Genomic DNA, 17097 nt, shown 5'->3' on the forward strand with positions numbered 1-17097 from the left:
GACTTGCCCAGGGTCACAAGGAGCAGCGCAGGGTTTGAACCCACAATCCCAGGATGCTGAGGCTGTAGATCCAACCACTGCACCACACACTCGGGGGAGGGGTTGAAGGGGTAGATACCTGGTTACAAAGGTGGAGTGAGGGATAAGGAGAGAAGATGCTAGGAATGGTGGATCCATATGGATGGGTTGTCAAGGAGAAGAGTGAGGAAGATAGTGAGTACAGAAAGTACATATGTAATAGGGAGCAGATGAAAGATAAAAGGGAATAGGAGGTTGGAAATTGAGTGAGATGGGAAAATGAGAGCTAATGGGTGAGAGAAATTAAGTAGATGAAAAGTGAGGCAGAAAAGAAATAAATAGAGAAAAAAGCGTTAAGAGAAAGATCGATGTGTCAGAGACAGATATAGTGAGGGAATGGAATAAGATAGGACAGAGGAGAAGTAAATGGACAGCTGCTGCTGGAAACAAAATTAGCAGAAGACAGGAAAGCAGAAAAGAGGAACTGAGACCAACATGATGGAAAACTAAAATGCCCAGACACAAAAAGAGAGAAAAAAAAATATTTTATTTTAAATTTATTAACTGGAATATGTTAGCTTTGGGATATGTGCATTGCAGATGTCTAAATACTGTGTTCAATACAAAAGGAAATGCATTTGTTGTTGTTTCTTCTAAGAAGATCCTGGAGATATGTAGGATCCTTTTTTTTTTTTTTACCACCTTCAGAAAATGAAGGTATACCGGGGGGTGGGGGGGGGCTTCTCATCCTTCGCCTCGGACAGCAGATGGCCTTGGGCTGCACCTGGGTGTACATTAAGGTACAGTAGGTATTTCTTTTCCTTGAGAGCTTACAAATAAAAGTAGAATTTACAAATAGCTGATGTGGGATTTGAACTTGGGTCCCCTGATTCTCAGCCCTCTGCTCTGCATTGACCTTTGTGTGGCTATTTTATAAGATGAATGTTCCTATGTTGCTACACAAACGTCCATATCCCCTGTTTTGCCCTGTTTGTGATTTGGCCATTTCAGTTTGCAAAATAGATGTTCATGCTGGATGTTTCCAGCATATGGACGTCCATCTCATGTATTTGCAAACAGGATTTATCCTATTTAAAAATACATGCAAGATAGACATCAGTTTGTGACGTTTTCACTTGAGCATCTCTATTCTGAGTTGGATATCCTTTCAAAAATGCCATTCCACACATCGTAGAATGATGTAAGAATATTTCCTTTATAACAGGGGTGTCCAATGTCGGTCCTCGAGGGCCGCAATCCAGTCGGGTTTTCAGGATTTCCCCAATGAATATGCATGAGATCTATTTGCATGCATTGCTTTCATTGTATGCTAATAGATCTCATACATATTCATTGGGGAAATCCTGAAAACCCGACTGGATTGCGGCCCTCGAGGACCGACATTGGACACCCCTGCTCTATAATATCCATGATATGATCTAAGTATGTTTCCTCTATGACCACTTAGTTTATTAGTCCCTTTATATATTTTCTTGCATTTGGATATTTCTGCCAACTGAGTCAAAGAAATTTAAACTGCATTTTAATTCTATATCATCAGCAGATCCTATATAACTCTAAACATATGGAGCTGAAACTTTTTTTTTTCTCATTTTAAGGGTGTGGGTAGGAGACAGAGTTGCTACCTGAGGTGTCTGCTTACAGCATGTATGAAAACCTGGGATCCCAGAGTGAAGTTCTAGAGTGTTCAACACAACTTTCTCATCCTTCTAAGGTGGGCAAAATGTACAGCAGATATATCTAGATAATAAAATACAGTGTTCTCTCTAATAATTGCCCCCCCCCCCTCTTTTCGGGGCCGGAAAACCCTTTGAGTATCTAGCATTCAACATTTAATTCCTCCAATAATCGCTCATCCTCTGAAATCCATGTTAACTTGCCATTGCTCTCCTCCATCCTCCTCCCTCCTCTCCCAGTGATGAACAGATCTCTCCAAATTAAGACTGTGGATTTAGCAATGTGAATAAAACATTAAATATTTAACATCTGTTAAACATTTTACTGTAATCATGCTTAACACAATTACTTGATCTCCTTCTCCTGTGTTGGGCCCACTGTTTCTTTGGTTCTAAAAGTGGCTGGCTCTGTATGACCCCTGAAACAGGAAGTTACATCAGAGCTTGATATAAATTCCTGTTTCTAAGTCAGGCAAAGCTAGCAGCAGTACTCATATGCTGATGCACCAGCCACTTTTAGATCCAAAGAAACAGCAGGCCCAACACAGGAAAAGGAGATCAAGTAATCTGTTAATTACTGGACTCAGGGGGGCAAGAGGAGAGAAAGTTGCTGTATTGGGAGGAAGGATGCAAGGAGGAAATGAGGGAGAAAGTTGCTGCATTGGGGGGTGCAGGAAGAGAGGGAGCTGCTGCAGGGGGGGGGGCATAGAGAGAGAGAGATGTTGCATGGAGGGCAAGGAGAGTGAACAAAGTGCAGGACTTGGAGCAAGAAGGGAGAGACGTGCTGCTTGAGGGCATGGAGAGGGAAAGAAGTTCAGAAATCAGGGGGAAAGGAGTGAAAGACATGTTATATTGGGGGAGAGGGCAAGGAGAGAGGCTTAGGGGTCCTTTTATCAAGTTGCGCAAGCAGGGTTAGCGCGTCGGACATTTCATCACGTGCTAACCCCTGCGGCCGGCTAAAAAACTGTCTGCTCAAAGCAGACGTTAGCGGCTAGTGCGGCAGGCAGTATTATGTGCGTTAAACCCCCTACCGCAGCTTGATAAAAGGGCCCCTTAGTAAAAACCAAAGTCCAACCTAGACTTCAGAAAACCCAGTGTTTCCAATAGGTGATTATTAGAGAGAATATGGTAATTGTGATCATTTGGTAGTTTGTTCTTGGAGTATGAGACTCTCTATGAATTACATAAGAACATAAATATTGCTGCTTTGTTCATGAAGAGCATAGTTTATTCTTTTATCTAATTTATTCTTTAATTTTCAAGCCGGAGGTTTAATTCTTCTGCTTTGTCCATGGCCCTTACTTTATGTCGCTAATAGGTTGCATTGTCTGAGCATTAATACCTTATATTGTGCTTGTTTTCAGTCTTAGCGAAAACGCCATGAAGGTAGTGGAGAGTCTCAGCTCACAACTCAGATGCTCCACTTCCACTTTATACATAGTTTTTTTAAAAGGCCAGGAAGGGGGGTTTTCTGAGGAGTTAAGTTTTGTGGAATAAAACACTAGCAATGACAGGCCGACTCCTACAGTGAAAGGTGAACAAGTAGATTCAGAGAGGGAACATATGGAATACCACTAGAAGCATAGGATCATAGATAGATGTACTTGTTTTAATCACAATTAATATGCAATTACCTTTTGGACTATTTGAAGTTAAAAGGCCTGAAAGGAAGCTCAGCCATATCTGTGGATCTGGAGACGGGGAGCAAGAGCACAGCTCTACAGAGATGCATAGGGCCAAGGCAATCTATACCTGAGTGCATGCAACTATGTGCACTTTGCGTGTGTATGTGCTGAGAAATTTAGCATGCTTGTACCATGGCAAGAGTACTGTGCACTATTCCGTAACGGCGCGGATAAGTGCCTTAGTGTGTAACCGCAATGGGGGCATACACATAGGCGAAACAAAGGAAGGCCCTGGACACATCTCCACCTTACACACATAACTTGCTGAAATTAGACACACCCAAATACACCTGCCATTAACATGGTGTAAGTGGGTGTACCAAAATGTAGGTGCCCCGATGCCAATTTATGCCATTATTCTATAATGGAATCATGGCAACTAGATGCCACTATAGAATTAGTGCTAAGCATCAATGAAATATCCAGACTTTCTATTTTGGGTGTGCCTGAGACCAAACTGGGTGGGCACACAATTTCTCCTGTGCTTCCCTCTGCCTTTGCACAAGCAACATACAACAACCCAAGTCCTGCCAACTAAAGAGGTCCTCTGGCAGCCAGAAAAGGTCACTTCCCCAATGGCTTCAGCCAGCGACACTATCCATGTAGTGCCGCTTCACCGCCCACCCCCAGACACATGCTCAGTTTTGGTGCAAACTGAGCATGTGTGGACCAGGAAAGGCTGGTGCGATAGCAGTGCACGGACACTGCCACCGGCTGTGGTGAGTTGTGTAACAAGGGTGCCAGAACCTTGGGTGGGCCCAGGACCACCTGTGGCTATGCCACTGCTCAGCAAGGGACATCAAGGAACCCACTCTGTGATGCCTAGTCATAGAATTTCCACAAATCATGCAGAGTTCTCCACCAAGGCTTATGTACATAGAATCAATAACAATCACCGTGACAAGAAGCCCTGCAGCATTCCAGATGGTGGTGAGACAGATCAGCCTTTGTCCTGGGAAGGTCCATACGTGCCAAAACATATTGAGGCATGCATGCGGAAGTGTTTGCATCCTGCTTTGCAAAGCAGAATGCCAGGCACTGGTCACACTACATACCGTAAACTCCTTGCGGGTCAAGTGTGAAACCAGCGTGTTGTTCTCTTTTCACCCCCTCTGGCTAGAGTGAAAAGTAGATAAGAGTCATGACAAGGCTCACAAATGTTTCTCAGCTTATGCATGTATAGTAATTATTGTCTGCAACACATTTGTGAGCACTTTTTAATTACCATTGAATTTATGAAATTTGTAACCCACCCACTACACTACTGGGCGGGTAGTGATGCTATAAATTAGTGAAGGGTACATTCTCTAACATCTCCCCCCACCAAATTTAGGTCAGAGCAAGAAAATAAAATAATCTCTTAAATTTGCCACAGTGAATGATGTAGATAAACTTTTATGCATGCTATACTAATAATGCTAAAAATATATTATGAAGGCAATTTTCAATGCTGTTTACCTACCATAAAAAACCGTCTGAAAATTCCCCTATTCCCCACTCATGTCAAAATGCAATGGGGAAGGAGCAGGATTAAAAACCCCTCTGAGCACTTTTGCAGGTGCAAATACACATGCCCTATTCCCATGGATAGCCCAATTTTCAAAGGCAAACCCAGTGATTAGATTAAAAATTGGTCCACGTGGTCCGATTGCATTTGTATGAAAGTGAAATAATCAAGCAGTCTTGAAATGCTGTTTCCACTATAAGCAGTTACTTTGCCGGGGACTGTTGAGAGTACAAGGGGGAAGTCACTAAAACCAGAATTTTTTCTTTTTTTCTCTTTCGCAGTGCCTAGGAATAAACTGAAATATAAGGAAATGCTGACTAGATCAAAGGGTTTAACAGCAGCAAAACTGACTTCAGGTGAGCACCGTATACGATACCCTGCATTCTATATAGGTCACACAAATTGGATGCTAACAATTACTGCTGATAATTGGAAGCAATTAAGAGTTGCGCACTCATAACATAACATAACATAGCATAGTGCTTCTTGACCGCGTAACCAGAAGTTCAACGCGGTTTACAAAAAGTTATAAAAGTAAACATATTACATGAAATAAGATGATTCGTTAAACAGTCAAATATTTAGAAAAAAGATAGGTCTTCAATTGTTTTCTAAAATGGCCATAGGAATGGCTCATCTACCTGCACACTATTCTATAACAGTGGGAACTCAAAAGGGGGCGCAGACATGAGAGGGGCATGAACAGGCTGTGGCATTCTGAAAATTTTGGGCACAGTGATATAGAATACTGCGAATACATGCACCAGGATTTACGCCTGGTTCCAGCACACATTAAATCCTCATGCCCAAATTTGGGCACAGGAATCAGTGTTGCATGTTAGTCTCTAGAGGGCGCTTAGCCAGGAGCATCCTTTTTAGAATTGCAGATTTTTTTTCTGTTGCCAATTTTTGAAGACCATTTAGTAAATCTGGCCCTATTTGGCTCACTCTCTCATAGCGTCAGCTTCTGTAGGCTAATGCCATCTACTTACCACAACTCGTAATGTTTTAACTAGAATTTCGTTTCCTTGTTCAGACTTCAGTGTAAAGTTGATAGTGTGCAGGCCCAGATCCAAGGGCAATATCTTGAATGCGACTACAGACACAGAGGATCCCTCCAATTGCCTAGGTATACAAGATGTACTCTGAGTCCCCTTCAACTTAGTTGCTGAGCCCTTGAATAAGCACACTCCTTCTCCAACAGTTAGAATGGCACAGAACTGAAAGAGAAGGGAAGAGATTAGAGCCACATTTACCTCAAAGGCAACAGTCTATGAGTGTGCATTTTTTGAAAGTTCACATCTGATGTATTTATTTACCATCTTTTTGAATAAATTCACTCAAGATGGTGTACAGCAAAAATAAGCTAAACATAGGCAATAGACAATTGCAGCACTAAACATACATAGAAACATAGAAAAAATGAAGGCAGATAAAGATAATATGGCCTATTTGATAAAGATAATATGGCCTATAACAAATTAAGGAATGGCATAATATGCTACATTACAAAGACAATGCAATACACATTAAAACGTCTTTATAGACAGCAAAGGGGTAGGCAGAGGGACATTCTAGGGCAGTGTCTCTCAAACTTTCTCGAGCCGGGGCACACTAAAAGTAGTGGCCACGGCTCGAGGCACCCAGAAGTGCGCAAACGTTGCCATGATGACATCAAGGGCATGCATGACATCATCACATCAACATCCATACATGCGCAGAGGCCCTCCAGACAGGCCCTGAAATGCCAGTAGGGTGTGCCATCAGGGAAGTCTAACAAATATCAACTGGGTACCCCCAACCACAGACCTCCCAAGCTCCACCCTAGACCCACTCAAGCTCTTCCCCAGATCCCGCCTCCTTTACTAATTGTTATCCAATTTTTTCCATTCATTTTTCATATACACACACAATATACACAGTAGATATAAATTCTCAAAACTGACACATTTCAATCACTATATTAAAAATAAAATCATTTCCCCTACATTTTTTGTCTGTGACTTTATTTTTCTGTGCTTTTAACCACATTTCCAGGGCCTTCTTATCCATTGACTGTTTTTCTCTTTCTTCACTTTCTGCCCTGCATCCATCTTTGGCATTAACTTAACATTCAATTTTTCCATTTTCCTGCCTTCTTCTCAAAATCTACTTTTCCATGTCTTACCTTTCCTTCCTATCTCTCTCCCCTTCTCTCCTCCCCCCCCCCCCCCAAGGAGTCCAACATCTCTCTCCTTTCTTTCCCCCCTTCCAGTTTAGCATCTCTCTCCTCTCCTTCCCATAATCTGGCATCTCTCTCTACTACTACTACTACTATTATTTCTATAGCGCTACCATACTCCCCTCCTTCCCTTCCATTCCCTGGTCTGGTATCTCTCCCTTCTTTTGGTCATCTCCCCCCCCCCCCCAGTGTAACATTTCTCTCTCCCTTCCTCCTTTCTGGCCCCCCTCCTAGTCCAACATTTCTTTCTCTCTTCCTCCTGTATGCTTCTTCTCCAGTCCTCCTTCCCTCCCCTAACCAACATCTCTGCCCTCTCCTCCGAGTGTGACATTTCTCCTTCCCTCCTTTCTGTCTTCCCCATCCATCTTGCCCTCTTCATGAGTCCAACCCTTTCTGCCTCCTGCACACTTTCTCTCTCTCGCCTTGCCTCTTCCCTCTAGTGACATCCTTCCTTCCCACTCCCCAACCCATGATCCAGCTTGAGAAACACTGCTTCAGAAGATAAAATGTATAATGTCAGTTACCTTAATTTTTAAATCATTGTAGTTGTAGATCGAGCCCCGCAGCTCGATCTGTTCTCCACGCACCACAGAGTAGGGTATATGCACGTCCATGAATATGTCTTTAAACACCTGCACTTTAAGGGTATCAGCAACACACACACCTATGAAACAGAAGTATGACCCAAATTAACAAAAATGTCCGTAAACCAGAACTGTGGTCTTGGACCCTGCAACACTGGCCAGACAGAATCTGATTTGGGTGAGACCTGTAAAGTTAATCCTGGCCAGAACCTTTACAGGAGACCTCATAGGAGATTTTGTGAGCTGCAAAACACAGTAGCAAACCTCTAATAGAACACTAATGTGGAGTCATGATCAACTGGGATAGGCATGTGGGATCTCTCAGAGAAAGAAAAAGAGATAATGGTTACTGTGGATGGCAGACTAGAGGGGCCATTTGGCCTTTATCTACCGTCATGTTTCTATGTTTCACCTTCCAACATGCAGAAATAGAGTGAAGGAGAACAGCTTAAAGTCAAGATTTCTGTCTGTCGGTTTTCACTTTTCCTGTACACAGTGTCTGGTAAAAAAAAAGGATCCCTTACATAGTTTCAAAATACTTTGCAATTATTTAAGTAAGTACTTTATACCACATTCATTCTTCATTTACTAATAAATTGATAATTTAACTGTTGGGCAGACTGGATGATCATAGAGGCCTTTATCTACCATCATCTACTACGCTACTATGTAAGAACATAAACATCCTCAGAACAGACCGGCATATCCGGTAAACTGATTCCGGAAGTGACGTAAGACGCTCTGAAAAAAGCTTTGGGGTAGGATCTCTTTACGATTCTTGGAGAAAAAAAGCCGAATTTCTTCTCTAAGACCGGCATTTTGGACAGTGTTAATAAGGTTCTCTCATGGTTTAAAGGCTTCCTACAATCTAGAACATACAGGGTTAAAACAAATAAAGAGGAATCAGATCCTTGGTCCAACCCCTGCGGAGTTCCCCAGGGATCACCTCTATCTCCCACACTATTCAACCTATACATAGCCTGCCTCAGCTCCTGCTTTGATGAACATGGCATAGATTCATTCAGCTATGCAGATGACATCACCATTCTCCTCCCCTTTGACCACCCAGAACCCAACATGACATACTCTCATACTCTCATATCTTCTCTCATACTCTCATACTATCTCTCATACTCTTACATTTACTCTCTCTCATTTACTCTCTCCCTTTTGTTATGGCAGGGCGGACGAGGAGTGTGAAAACTACAAGCAAGGTTGGCATCCCCTGCACTGAAGTGATCCGGGAGATGAACTCGGCCTACACACAGATGGAGGAGAACACAGCCCCAGGAAAGGACATCTCCGCGCAGTCCGAGGCCATCCCACAGCAGTACATCACGGCCTCTACACAGACAGAGGAGGTCGGTCAGCGGGATGAAGACATCATGCAGGAACTAAGAAGCCTTAGGGAGGAGGTGAAACGTCTGAGAGGCATTAGAGAAGATGAGGCCTACATCGAAGGGATAGTGCAGGAACTATCCCAAATCACAGAATGGGCCCGTGACGGATCACCCATGATGACTCCAGGGCCGCCGACAAAGAAACCAACTGTTGCAGTTCAGGAGATGGATGGAGACACTGACTCCTGGCAATTAGTGACCTCCTCCACAGGTAAACATAGGAGACCCCCCCATTTACAATCTCCTCACCTTCTCACTCTTTCTCTCACCAGGGCAGCTCCACATCAACTCCACAGCTGAGCCTGAAGAACAGATTCCAGGTCTTGCAGGAAGAGACTACCGACGTGGACCAAGATCAACACACTTCTCCATCTCCGGGGACGATGGATCGACACCCCCAAAAGAAGCATAAAGTAATAGCCATTGGGGACTCCATGTTGAGGGGCACCGAGGGACCAATATGCAGACCGGATATGCAGTCGAGGGAAGTCTGCTGTCTGCCCGGAGCCAGAATAAGAGACGTGACCACCTGTCTTGATAGACTTCTCAGGCCCCAGGACCACTTCCCCATGCTGCTCATCCACGTTGGAACGAATGACACTGCCAAGAACACCCTGGAGGACATAGCGAGAGACTTCGGAGCTCTGGGAAAGAGGCTGAAGCAGATAGGAGCACAGGTAGTATTCTCTTCCATTCTTCCTGTTAGGGGCAGAGGAAGGGACAAGGACGAACGCATCCTGAAGACGAATGAGTGGCTACAACGATGGTGCCAGGAGATGAACTTCGGATTCCTGAATCACGGAGAGACACTACAGGGACTACAGGGACCAGACGGACTCCACCTGACCAACAGAGGTAAGAATGTCTTCGGACACAGACTAGCCCGCCTACTTCGAAGGGCTTTAAACTAGGTAAGTCGGGGGTGGGTACCCACTTTTACACCGGAGCAGTAAGTAACAATCCTGATGTAGCGAACCAACATTACGTTTCTAGGTCTGAGGTAAGTACCCTTACTGCAAACGAATCGCTAGGAGGCAATTTGACTCAAATGGGTGGCTCACAACAGGAGCTTAGCAAACAGAAAGAGTGGAGAGCTATGTATGTTAACGCACACAGCCTAGGGAATAAATTTCTAGAACTAGAAACAGAAATAGTTAATGCAGACATAGACATAGTAGCAATATCCGAAACATGGTTCACAGACTCTCATTGGTGGGATATAACCATACCAGGATACAACCTGATTAGACAAGATAGAGAGGGTAAGTTAGGTGGTGGGGTAGCACTTTATATCAAAGAGAACATTAAGACAACCAGGATCACAGATGTCAAGTATACTGGGGAATCCATCTGGGTAAACTTGGCCAGAGGTGGAGAAAAATGCCTGTACCTTGGTGTGGTATACAGACCTCCGAGACAATCGGAGGAAAAGGACGCAGAATTAATTGAAGACATTGAGAATATCACCTTACGGGGGGAGGCTGTTCTATTAGGAGACTTCAACATGCCTGATGTAGACTGGAACACACTATCAGCGACAACTTGTGATAGCAGGAGGATATTAACGTCCATGAAGGGAGTACGGCTCAAACAAATGGTACTAGAGCCCACTAGGGCCCAGGCCATCCTGGACCTGGTACTTACGAATGAGGAAAGCGTCTCGGACGTCTCGGTGGGAGAGAGCTAGCCACCAGTGACCATAACATGGTATGGTTTAACCTTAAGAAAGGCTTCCCTAGATCACAAACAAAAACAAGGGTACTCAATTTCAGGGGCACTGACTTCGCACGCATGGGAGATTTCGTCTACCAGACGCTGCAGGTTCAAGAAGTAACTGATAATGTGGAAGCTATGTGGACAACCTTGAAATCGATCCTTCATGAGGCAACTATCCGCCTCATAAAATCGGTAACCAAACAACAAAGAAAAAGGAAACCCCAATGGTTCACAGATGAGGTATCATACCTCGTCAAGGAGAAGAAAAGAGCATTTCTATCATACAAACGCATGGGGGAAAAAGAAGCAAACATTAAATACAGGGCAAAGTCTGCAGCGGTCAAAACAGCAGTCAGGGAGGCCAAACTTCGTATGGAAGAAACTCTAGCGAAGAACATCAAGAAAGGGGACAAATCCTTCTTCAGATATATTAGCGACAGGAAAAAGAACACAAACGGGATAGTACGTCTTAGAACGCCAGACGGGAATTATGTGGAAACTGACTCTGATAAAGCCAAACTACTGAATGATTACTTCTGTTCAGTCTTTACCTGCGAGGCACCAGGGCACGGGCCTCGGCTGGATGCAAAGCAAAGCATGGATGACCCATTTCAGAAGTTTGAGTTCACACCAGTTGATGTTTACCAAGAACTGTCAAGACTCAAGGTGAACAAAGCCATGGGACTGGACAATCTGCACCCAAGAGTGCTCAGAGAGCTATGCGATGTTTTGGCGGAACCATTAGCCATGCTCTTCAATCTCTCCTTAAATACGGGGAGAGTCCCCCTGGACTGGAAAACTGCCAATGTTGTTCCTCTGCACAAAAAGGGTTGCAGAGCGGAGGCTGCGAATTACAGACCAGTAAGTCTCACATCAATAGTGTGTAAACTCATGGAAACTCTACTTAAATTAGACACGATATTGGATGAGGGGAATCTGAGGGATCCCTGTCAACATGGATTCACTAGGGGCAGGTCATGCCAATCCAATCTTATGAGCTTCTTTGACTGGGTGACAGGAAAGCTAGACTCGGGAGAGTCTCTGGACATAGTGTACTTGGATTTCAGTAAAGCGTTTGATAGTGTCCCATACCGTAGACTATTAAACAAGATGAAATCGATGGGGTTAGGTGAGAAACTAACGGCATGGGTCAATGATTGGCTGAGTGGAAGACTTCAGAGGGTGGTGGTCAATGGCATCCTCTCTAAGACATCGGAGGTGACTAGCAGAGTGCCGCAGGGCTCAGTCCTGGGACCATCCCTTTTTAACATATTCATAAGGGACTTGACCCGAGGGCTTCAGGGAAAAGAAGTGCTGTTTGCTGACGCCGCCAAACTGTGTAATATAGTAGGTGAAAGCGATCTCACGGATGGTATGGCGCAGGATCTGATCAAGTTGGAAAACTGGTCCTCAACATGGCAGCTGGGCTTCAACGCAAAGAAGTGTAAGGTGATGCATCTCGGCAGCAGAAATCCATGCAGAACATACACCTTGAATGGAGAAACACTAGCTACGACCTCAGAAGAACGGGACTTGGGAGTAATCATCAGTGCAGACATGAAGGCTGCCAAACAAGTAGAGAAGGCCTCATCCAAGGCAAGGCGGATGATGGGATGTATCAATAGAAGCTTCGTCAGCCGTAAACCTGAAGTCATAATGCCACTGTACAGAACCATGATGAGACCTCATCTGGAGTACTGTGTGCAATTCTGGAGGCCACATTACCGTAAAGATGTACTTCGAGCTGAGTCAGTCCAGCAAATGGCCACTAGGATGGTCTCCGGACTAAAGGGTCTCTCATATGAGGAAAGACTGGGCAAGTTGCAGCTCTACTCTCTAGAGGAGCGCAGGGAGAGGGGTGACATGATTGAGACATTTAAGTACGTCACAGGTCGTGTCGAGGTAGAAAACGACATATTCTTTCCTAAGGGACCTTCAGTCACAAGGGGGCACCCGCTCAAACTCAGAGGAGGGAGATTTGGTGGTGACACCAGGAAGTATTTCTTTACAGAAAGGGTGGTGGATCACTGGAACAAACTACCGGTGCAGGTGATCATGGCCACTAGCGTGCTCGACTTTAAGAATAAATGGGACATCCACGTGGGATCTCTACGTGGGTCGAGCAGCACTCTGACTTAATGGGGTGGGACAGTAGAGTGGGCAGACTTGATGGGCTATAGCCCTTTTCTGCCGTCATCTTTCTATGTTTCTATGTTTCTATGACAGGCACAATACATAGAACACTCGAAACAGTAGCAACATGGATGACTGAACACAAACTAAAACTTAACCCTGACAAAACAAATTTCATCCTCTTAGAAAACAGCAAAACTCCAATCTTAACAAACCTTGTAATAAATTCGATCTCTCACCCCATTCAACCCACACTAAAACTTCTTGAAGTACTGATTGACAGAGGCTGTACCATGCAACCTCAAATCAACAAAATAATAAAAGCATCATTCATGACTATGAGAAATCCGAAAGGTCCATTATAAATGCGCTTGTTTAGCTTTCAAAATCCTACACGGTATCCTCTCTCCCTTTATCCCTCTTTCTTGGAATTCCTCATACCCTAATACCACCAGATCCTCCCACAAATTAAAACTATTCTTCCCCTCGCTAAAAGGCATTTCCCACACAGGAAAGCTAGGGACCTCCCTCCACTTCAAAATCACTGAGCTCTGGAACAACCTTACCTCCCCTCTTCGGAATGAGCTCTCTCCAAGTTTTCCGCAAACATCTGAAAACCTGGCTTTTCTCAAAAAAATATAAGCCTCTCTCCAACTTAGGAATCAAGAAAACTCTTATATCTGGCATCCCAAGTCCTCTAATATTCTTCATACTTCTACCTCTAACCCTCTGTTGTAGTTCTTTCCTATTTCATCTACTGTAAACTGCGCCGAGCTCTACGAACATGGAGATGATGCAGTATACAAACCTAAGGATTAGATTAGATTAGAAAATTCTTAGACAGGAAACAATTCCAACTTTTGGTACAATCTCTTATCCTTGGACTAATAGACTACTGCAACATACTATACCTCCCCTGCCCAGCGACCATGATAAAGCAATTACAAACAATACAAAATACAGCCTTAAGACTCATCTATTCATTAAAAAAATATGACCACATAACAGAAGCATACCACGACACACACTGGCTACCAATTCAAGCAAGAGTACACTTCAAATTCTATTGCCTACTATTCAAAGCTATTAATGGAGAAAGCCCATCCTACTGGAATAACCGACTAACTCAATCCACCTCAACCAGACACAGGAGAACCCACTCACTATTCACACACCCACCAACCAAAAATGTCAAACGAAGAAAACTATATGACAATCTAATAGCCACCAAAGCAGCAAAACTAGACAGACAAATCACCAATCTGCTATCTTCGACCACAGACTACAAAACCTTCAAGAAAGAAACTAAAACCCTACTCTTCAAAAAATACATAAAACCTATATAACAAGACCAGTTTCTTCCCAAACTCCACCACCACACTCTCTAACCCCTTTCAAATCTAAAAAGTTTTTAACTACCCGACACCTCAAGTTCCCAACAATTTCTTAGGTAATTCATATGTAATCCCTATGACAATTCTCATGTAAAGCTACAATTCTTGTAACCTATGACAATTCTTATGTAAAGGTACAATTCCTGTACATGGGTAAACTTATGTAATCCGCCTTGAACCGCAAGGTAATGGCGGAATAGAAATCACTAATGTAATGTAATGTAAATATTAACCTCTCTGGTCCTGATGAAGCTCTCTTGCTACAATTGAGAGCGAAACGGAGATCTTCCGTCATTATGTTTAGAGGGCCGGGTACAATAACGTACACCTGAGCTAAGTATCATTATGGTTACATTATAAAATTGAAATAAGGACAAAAAATGAACTTAAGAAGTTGAATTATAAACTATGATATAAAAAGTAAATGGTGCAAAAAGAAAAATTATATATACATTAAATTGAATAATAAAAAGACATATGGACCGATGATAGCTCGCAAAATAGTTATGAGCCAAGATAAGTTCTATTAGCATATAACTGCATGCACTTGAGATCCTAAGTCATTAATTCAATTTAATTTGATTCAAGTATATGAGTTTTTGGGTCTAGCATTAGCCTATCTTTTCGAAGGGAATAGTGTGTTCTACAAGTTTTTGAAGTGAGGTTGAGAACATAAACATTGCCATATTGGGACAGGTCAGAGCCAGTGGCATAGTAAGGGTGAGAGGCACCCCTCCACTGTCCTCTTCCCTGCCCCCTCTTGCTGTATGTACACCCCTTCTCCTTCCCGTTCCCTGTACCTTTTTAACTTCTCCGGTGCAAGCAGCATGCCCACATTGGTGTCGGCTCGTCCTTTAACATCACTTCCTAGGTGCAGGTCCTGGAAGTGACATCAGAGAAAGTGTGGATGCCAACGCGGACAGTAACCTCGCTCTGTGGAGGTAAAAAAGGTACGGGGGAAGGCAAGGTGAGCATGGCAAGGAGAGGAATTGGGGGAGGGTGGGGAGGAGGATGGGTGCCACACCCTCAGCAAGATGGCACCAGGGTTGGCCCCCCCTCCCCCCCCCCCACACACACTTTTACTACGCCACTGATCAGAGCTCCATCAAGCCCAGTATCTTGTTTCCAACAGTGGTCAAGTCATATCCAAGTACTTGGCAAAATCCCAAGTGAAACAGATTTTATGTTGCTCATCCTAGAAATAAATGGTGGATTTTCCTAAGTCCATCTTCACAATGGCTAGACTTTTCTTGCAGGAAATTGCCCAAACCATTTTTAAACAAACACTTTACCTAACGTACCCCCTATGAGCGTTGGAGCAGTTACTGCCGCTGCCGGCGCTAAAACCCATGCTAAGTGTTAGTAAAAGAGGGGGATAGATACAAAGTTCAGTCTCTTTCTAAGGGGTCATTCTCATTAGTGTACTGCTTTTCTCCAAAATGTAGTATGGTGCCTGGCAAGAGGTACTTATGTCCAACAAGAGGACAGACTCTAATGCTGCCTCTGTTTGAATTATGTGTGTGGGACAATATTACATACAGCCTACCACACTGTACCAGTTTCAAGGTTCACTTCTGTCTTTGCCTCAGACACAAAGCTGAAGATAATTTAGTAGCAACAAATAAAGCAAATCATGAATGTGAGAGCTGAGTTCCAGTCGCATCAACTTGGGTTGTATTTTAGTGTAATAGATAAATACATGTTGCCTACCTTCACCAGAAAGACCAAAACCTTCAATTTCCCACGTCGTCAACGAATCGGGTAGAGTGAATGAAAGTTCCTTCAGACCTGATCTAAGAATATTATTATAAGATTAGCATACTCATTGTAAAGATCAAGAGGCTGTATTTTTCTCATTTCCAAATAGGTTCATTTTGCACATACCATGATAGTAATGGACCTCACTCCTAAACCAGGATATGTGCACTATAATCTTAATCTCTTGTGGCAGGCAAAAGGGGCCACGCCCTAAGACATACAGTATGCCGGTCAATGACAGCCCTGCCACTGGTTGCAATACCAGCATTTCAAACCTTGGCCATACAAAGTCAGTTCCTGTAAATTTAGAGAGTGCAGGAACAGGGATTTATTTGCCTTTAAATAAGCAGGACAGAGTGCAACAGGCAGGGGAAGGGTTTGCACTCACTTCCAAAGCTGCAGCAGGCAGAGGGGGGAGGGGTGCAAGTTTCACACAGAGTAACACCAGACCTCAGGGAACAATTGACTAAGCAGCCAATCAGAGAGCTGAGTAGCTCAGCTCACCTGGTTAAACAGGGGGCTGATTCACACAGTAGGACACCACCAGGGAGGCGAGATTGGAGGAAACACTGGAGAGAGCTCAAGCCAGATGCAGGACAAGACACACCTTGGCTATTGGCAACACAGGAGCAATCTTCAAGGCAAGTCTATTCTAAAGGGAGCCCAGGACATCAAACAACCAGCGAGGTAAAATCTTATCTGCCTGCTAGGGATGCAGAAACAAAGGCTCAGATAGATCATTCCCAGCTAGAGACTAAGGCAAATGAGATCAGCTGTATGCAATGATAAATGTATGCAATGATAAATTCAAAAGTAGTTTAAAATGCTTTTTTTTTTTTTTTTTAAAGAAGCCTACGATTGATTTATCCCGTCACTATTTTATCGTTTAACAGATTCCCCCTCCCCCTCTCCCTTTGTTCTTTCCCCTTTATTGTTCGCTTTTCTCACAAATTGTAGTTCTTTCATTTTTCCTTATGTAATTAT

General features: G+C 43.6%; 2 protein-coding genes across 3 annotated transcripts in view; one reads left to right on the plus strand and one right to left on the minus strand.

The window, feature by feature from the left end:
- C5 (complement C5) overlaps nt 1–17097 on the minus strand; it is a 149154-nt gene that overhangs the window by 65299 nt on the left and 66758 nt on the right. For both annotated transcript variants that reach the window (XR_004540904.1, XM_033961430.1), the window contains exons 19-22: nt 16066–16148; nt 7653–7792; nt 5900–6127; nt 4456–4516 (exon numbers count right to left, since the gene is read on the minus strand). Coding sequence is in view for 1 of the 2 variants with exons in the window: in XM_033961430.1 (XP_033817321.1) it covers nt 4456–4516; nt 5900–6127; nt 7653–7792; nt 16066–16148 (512 nt within the window). In the remaining variant the exon portion in view is untranslated. The remainder of the gene's footprint in view (nt 1–4455; nt 4517–5899; nt 6128–7652; nt 7793–16065; nt 16149–17097) is intronic.
- Nucleotides 16655–17097, plus strand: part of CNTRL (centriolin) — a 350863-nt gene continuing 350420 nt past the window's right edge. The window contains exon 1 of the mRNA XM_033961428.1: nt 16655–16800. The gene's annotated coding sequence lies outside the window, so the exon portion shown is untranslated. The remainder of the gene's footprint in view (nt 16801–17097) is intronic.

This window comes from Geotrypetes seraphini, chromosome 10 (genome assembly GCF_902459505.1).
Source record: "Geotrypetes seraphini chromosome 10, aGeoSer1.1, whole genome shotgun sequence".
Classification (NCBI taxonomy): Eukaryota; Metazoa; Chordata; class Amphibia; order Gymnophiona; family Dermophiidae; genus Geotrypetes; species Geotrypetes seraphini.